The sequence below is a fragment of the Crocuta crocuta genome, unplaced genomic scaffold (genome assembly GCF_008692635.1).
Source record: "Crocuta crocuta isolate KB4526 unplaced genomic scaffold, BGI_CrCroc_1.0 scaffold24, whole genome shotgun sequence".
Classification (NCBI taxonomy): domain Eukaryota; kingdom Metazoa; phylum Chordata; class Mammalia; order Carnivora; family Hyaenidae; genus Crocuta; species Crocuta crocuta.
Window position 1 is genome coordinate 15,615,140 of NW_027530974.1, and position 5,765 is coordinate 15,620,904.

The 5,765-nt window shown below is 44.3% G+C and overlaps 1 protein-coding gene across 5 annotated transcripts in view; it reads left to right on the forward strand.

Annotated features, from left to right (window-relative positions):
* Positions 1 to 5,765, forward strand: part of LOC144236473 (uncharacterized) — a 23,929-nt gene that overhangs the window by 16,519 nt on the left and 1,645 nt on the right. For 3 of the 5 annotated variants that reach the window (XR_013336564.1, XR_013336563.1, XR_013336562.1), the window contains exons 1-3: positions 797 to 1,221; positions 3,082 to 3,318; positions 3,976 to 4,300. Coding sequence is in view for 2 of the 5 variants with exons in the window: in XM_077770137.1 (XP_077626263.1) it covers positions 3,082 to 3,296 (215 nt within the window). In the remaining 3 variants the exon portion in view is untranslated. Of the gene's footprint in view, positions 1 to 796; positions 1,222 to 3,081; positions 3,319 to 3,975; positions 5,760 to 5,765 lie in introns of those variants that run through there. The other 2 variants (XM_077770137.1, XM_077770136.1) reach the window with 2 other exon arrangements.

A 5,765-nucleotide genomic window follows, 5' to 3' on the forward strand; every position in this document is an offset into this window, starting at 1 on the left:
TGGCAGTCAGCACAGAGCCCGACGCGGGGCTCAACCCACGAACCGCGAGATCATGACCTAAGCGAAAGTTGGATGCTCAACCGACCAAGCCACCCAGGCGCCCCAGTAGGATGTTCTTTAACCTCCATGTATTTGTGGTCTTTCCAGATTTTTTCTTGTGATTAACTTTAAGTTTCATAATGTTGTGGTCAGATAATATGCATGGTATGATCTCAATTTTTTTGTATTTGTTGAGGCCTAACCTGTGACCTAGTATGTGATGTATTCTGGAAAAGTCCCATGTGCACTGAAAAAGAATGTGTATTCTGCTGTTTTAAGATAGAATATTCTGAATATATCTGTTAAGTCCATGTGGCCCATTGTGTCATTCAAAACTATTGTTTCCTTTTGATTTTCTGCTTATATGATCTGACCATTGACGTAAGTGGGGTCATGCTGCATGCTGGTGTATGCTGCATGCACTCTGATGCTGTGTTATGGCTGCTCTATCCCTCAGGTTATCCGTCTGTAGAGTTTCTCCTTGCCTGCAGTGCGGAGTGTTTGGATCTTGGCCAGAGTGTGGCAAGTGTTTACTAGGTTTGCTCTAGTCTGCTTAAGAGACCTGATGCTATTTCCATTAGCGCTGAAGATTTGGAGAACTCTGGTCAGCAGACTTGGTGCCTGCCGGCCTTGGTACTGGTCTTCTGGGGGAGGGGCCTGCTACGCTGATTCTCAGGCCACTTCCTGGAGGAAAGCAGTACCAGCAGAGTGCAGGGGGGTGGGGCTTGGCGCAAGCAGGTTAGGCAGCCAGTTGGTGCAGTGCTGTTTACTGAAGTTGGCTCATGCTGAGGAGCAGGGGAGGGAAATGGCACTAGCCAGCTCCTTTGTCCCTAGTGAGGGGAGTTTGTGCTTGCTGCTATCAGGGAAGACCTCCTAGAGGAGTGAATAATTTCCCCTCATGCATTCCTAGGTGTTTTTCAGATTGCTGTTTTCCCAATGTCTGTATCCGGGTTGCTTGCCTGTTTGGAGCAGCACAGAACACTTTGGGCTCTATCCCAGCCAGGCTGGCTGAGTTTTAAAACTCCAAACTTTAGGGACCTGGTGTGGTGGCGACCCGCACTGATCTTCTGGGGTGGGTCTTGGCTCGCTGGGGTCGATGCACATTTGACCCAGAAAGGCGGCTGCACCAGCACGCGGGAGCATGGAGTTTGGAGCAAACTGCACTGAAGAACCAGCGTCCAGGTTAGCCTCCCTCAGTAGGGGTCTCTGTGCCTATGTTGAGGGGCGGGGGAGGGAAGTGTTGCCCGCTGGCTCCTTTGTCCCCGGAGAGGCAAGCCACCTCTCTCAGATGTGCTCCAAAAAGGGCGAGAAGTCTCTCTCGGGGAGTCTCAGACAATCCTCAGGTCACGCAGTCTGCCCCTGGGTTACCTGCTCACCTCCTCTGCCGGAGCACTGCAGCACCCCGAGGGGTGGGCCCCAGCCGTGCTGTAGACCTCCGAAACTCCAGTCTTTGAGCTCCGCTGGTGGCAAAAACTCATGAAAATCAGCCCCTCTCACTTTCTCTGTCAGTGGCTTCGGGGAAGTGTCTTCCTAGTGTGATCCTGTGTGCTCCCCTAGTTCCCTCTCACCTGGTCCACAGGCTGGGCTCCTTCCCTCCACAGCACCCACTGTCTCTCCCCCAAACATCTCCGCACCTCCTACCTTTGATGATGTGGCCTCTTCTCTCCCTCAAGTGTAGTTTGTTCTGTCAGTCCTCGGATCTATTTCTTGGGTGTTCAGAATGACTTATCTAGCTGTGTTCAGGGGAGGAGACAAGCCTAGAGTCCACCTCCTATTCTGCAATCTTAGCTCCTCCCCCCCAAATCCCCTCACTTTAAATTTCTTTTTCCAGTTATCCTGTTTTGGATTTTTGAGAGGCACCTGAGTGGCTTAGTTGGTTGAGAGAAGGACTCTTCTGAAAAAAATTGTTTTTAATGTTTATTTTTGACAGAGAGAGAGAGAGAGAGAGCATGAATGGGGGAGGAGCAAAGAGGAAGACACAGAAACTGAAGCAGGGTCCAGGCTCTGAGCTGTCAGCATAGAGCCTGACCTGGGGCTCGAACCCACGAGCCTGTAGGTTCATGTGAGATCATGACCTGAGCCAAAGTCTTCTGCTTAACTGACTGAGCCACCCAGGCACCCTGTGAGTCTGACTCTTGATTTTGGCTCGGGTCATGATTTCAGTTTCGTGAGTTTGAGCTCTGAGTTGGACTCTGTGTTGCCAGAACGGAGCCTGCCTGAGATTCTCTCTCTCTCTCTCTCTGCCCCTCCCCCACGCGTACTCGTCTCTCTCAAAATAAACTTTAAAAAATTTTTAAAGTTTCATTTTATAAGCTTCAAGAGCTTTGAGCCCCTTTTATTTCCAAACATTGGGCTGTGTATCACATTTTAATAATAAAATAATCCTACCATTGTCAGTATCTTCAGAAAAAAATCCTATGGACTCTTCTTTTGTTGGCAATTTTCTTTCAAAAGCTAGTCATTAAAATCACTTGCCTTAATAAGTAAAAATATGCTTGAATTTCCTAAGATTCACTCCCTATGTTGAGCAAAACCGTCAAATATATTCATGTGCTTGCACCTCTAAGAAGCAAATCTGAAAAGAATCAAATGTGGAAACATAACTATAAATAGAAACATAATTAATAGTTTGTGATCATTTGCCTCCCCCAGGAATATTGGTGCAGTTTGTTTACTGGCCATAACTCACATATTGAAATAATCCTAGTATTTTCACTTTTTTATTAATACCTGTTTTATTCCATGAAAATGTGGGTTTCTTTTTGACTCTATTACTTCCTATATCCAGTCATAAGTTCTAGTTAGCTCTGCTTTGGTCCATGGCCTCAGCTATGTAACTCCCAACTAGCTATGGAAGTTTAAAAATATGTCTACAAATTCTTAGATATTCCTCTTTTCAAAACGAAGAGCCTAATTTCCTTCCCCCTTCAGTGGGGGCTGGTCCCGTGCCTCACTTTAATGAACAGAAAGTGGTGGGAGTGACAGAGTGTGACTTGTGAGTCTAGGTCATAAAAGTCAGTGTGGCTTCTGTTTGTCCCGCAGGACCATTCCCTGGGGATGCCAGCTACCATGCCATGAGGTCAAGCAGCGTGAAGGGGTCCATACGGCGAGGAAGCGCCAGCTTGCCAGCTGTAAAAGTCATCCTACAAGTGTGTCCTCCAGTCCCAAGCAAGTCTTCAGATGACTGCAGCTCTGACATCTTGACTACCACCTCTGAGCCACTGTGGCCAGAACTACCTAGAAATACCCATTCCTGAATTCTGGACCCACAGAAACAATGTGAGATGTTTATTATTGTTTTAAGCCACTGAGTTTCAGAGTACTTCAATTTGCAGCAATAGATAATGAATACTCTAGCTTTCTCACAAATATATACCTTATATATAAAAGGGCAAGGGGACAATGTAGGAAATTGGCATCCATATCATCATTAAGACAGTACTGAATGAAAGTGGTGCCGGGATTAGATCTTACAGCCTCATTCTTGGTGAAATGCTCCTTTCTTGGCAGTTGCTATGGCTAGTATTTTAACTCTGGTGTTTTTAAATAGCTTGGCTCATTTGTGGTTGACCATACGCTAGGTATGAATTATGCTGATTCAGACAAGGGTGACTAACCAGTTACATGAAGGCCTGGCTTTTGGCTCAGATTTTTAGTCAAGGAAAAACACATCTACTCTTCCGGGCTATACCCAGAAAGCCATTCTAGACTAAGTAAAGACAAACTATAACAAAGAAATGTAAGGGCATCTTGGTATGGTTTGGTTTAGGTGGGTATTTAGAAAAGGCCGGCCCCAAATAATAGTTTGAAGTTGTTATAAACATCCATGTGTTCCAGTTTTAAAATCTAGCGACAGATGTTTTAGGTTATGTGAAAGGGTCAAGTTGGTTTATGCTTTTCTAAAACCAAACTGGACCTTTCTTTTTCCTCTCCAAGTTGATTTTCTTCCAGAGACTCCAACTTCAAAACTTACCTCTTTCTTCGTAGAACATTCATTGTTCTATCAATCAGCCTCTGAGAGTCTTCGTGAAGAGGGTCCCCTAAGAATTCAGGAATTCCTTTCTCAGGGACAATCTGGTGCTGAGAAAATCTATGGTTAGCTTCAGGATGGTGGCCGTTGCCAACTGGGCTCAGATTACGGTGACTGGGGCACTCAAACCATCTTCTGGAATCACAGTCTTCGAAGAGCTGTGTGCAATGACACAGGCACCTAGTGAGCCTCACAGAGGGGAAACAGAACTTTTTCCAAGAACACACAGAGGTGAGTGTGTGTCCAAGCAGATCTGAAAGATAAAGACTAAGTTTTCTTCCAACTTAAATTAACTCACTGTATCTAGGGGGAAAAACTGACCATTTAGTGGCACTCAGATCTACAATGATCTTTCCTCTTACCTCAGGGGATTAGAAACAAGTGACAAGCAGGTTAAACTTTAGAATTTAGAATTTTGTTTTCATTCGAGTTCGTACTATTTTAAAGGGCAGAACTTGCCTGCTGGCATGGCCTTCTGGAGGCTTCTACTTTCCAGGCTGTCCACAAGCGGATGCTGCAGTAACCCCCAGCTGCCTGCAGGGGCGCTGCTGGGCTTCAGAACACACTGCTTTCCCTCCAGGTTGGAGTGCCTGAGTATTACAGCTGATTTGTTATTTTTCAATGTAGGAGGTAGGCTCAACAGTATGGAAAGAAACTTGTGCTCGTGTTACTGTAATACGCAAGCTCAAGGGTGAATGCAAAAATTCTCTACGTGACTGTGCCCTGGTGGCATATTTTTCTATTTTTACCTCTTTTCATTCCAGAAAAGCCAGCAAGAACTCTTATTCAATCACATCTTCTTTCAGGACTTCTTAATGACCAGAGAGCTTTACTTTTTAAAAATAAAGATTAATTATGTCATTAGTTGTCTTTCCTCCCTCCCACCCCCAAACTGTTCTAAAGCTTAAATATTGTAGGAGTACCTGGGTGGTTCAGTCAGTTAAGCATTTGACTCTCGATCTTGGCTCAGGTCATGATCTCACGGTTCCTGGGATCAAGTCCCACATCAGGCTCTGGGCTGATAGCGCAGGGTCTGCTTGGGATTCTCTCTCCCTCTCTCTTTGTCCCTTCCCCGCATGTGCATGCATGTGTGCGCACCTGTTCTCTCTCTAAATAAATAAGTAAACTTTAAAAAAGGCTTAAATTACAATATTTATTGTTATTAATAGTTCATTGTAATTGTTAAAGTAAGTACGGACTAAAGCAGGATAAGCAGAAGTCTTATCTTGCTATTACTTAACTCTAAAGGTATTTTTATGAAGTCATTCTTCCCAAAAGCTGGTGCCCTAGAAACACAAGGCTACATTTTTGCTATGATAAAATGTGTGTCCAAATAACCATAAACAAATGTGAGGACACTAGTAATATTGTACTTTGGAAATCAGCTGTCAAACACACTTAACTGGTTTTAGCATATTGGATAGTTTGCTCTTCCCCAGTTATAATGACAAAGTCGATGACCAAATACCATTGATCTCATTCCACAGTAGAAGGAATGACAGCTTGCTCATTTTGTCTTGAATTCTACTTGTAGTCATCATTTATTTAAATATTAAATAACTGTCTTCCTCCCTCAATTCTATGCTATAAAATTCAAATTACTATAGGCCTTCCCTGCTCTCTACTTTCTCCTGGAAGTCTACGAAAGACACTCGTCTGTCCAGGACAAGCTATATCTAATTCTTTCTATTATTAA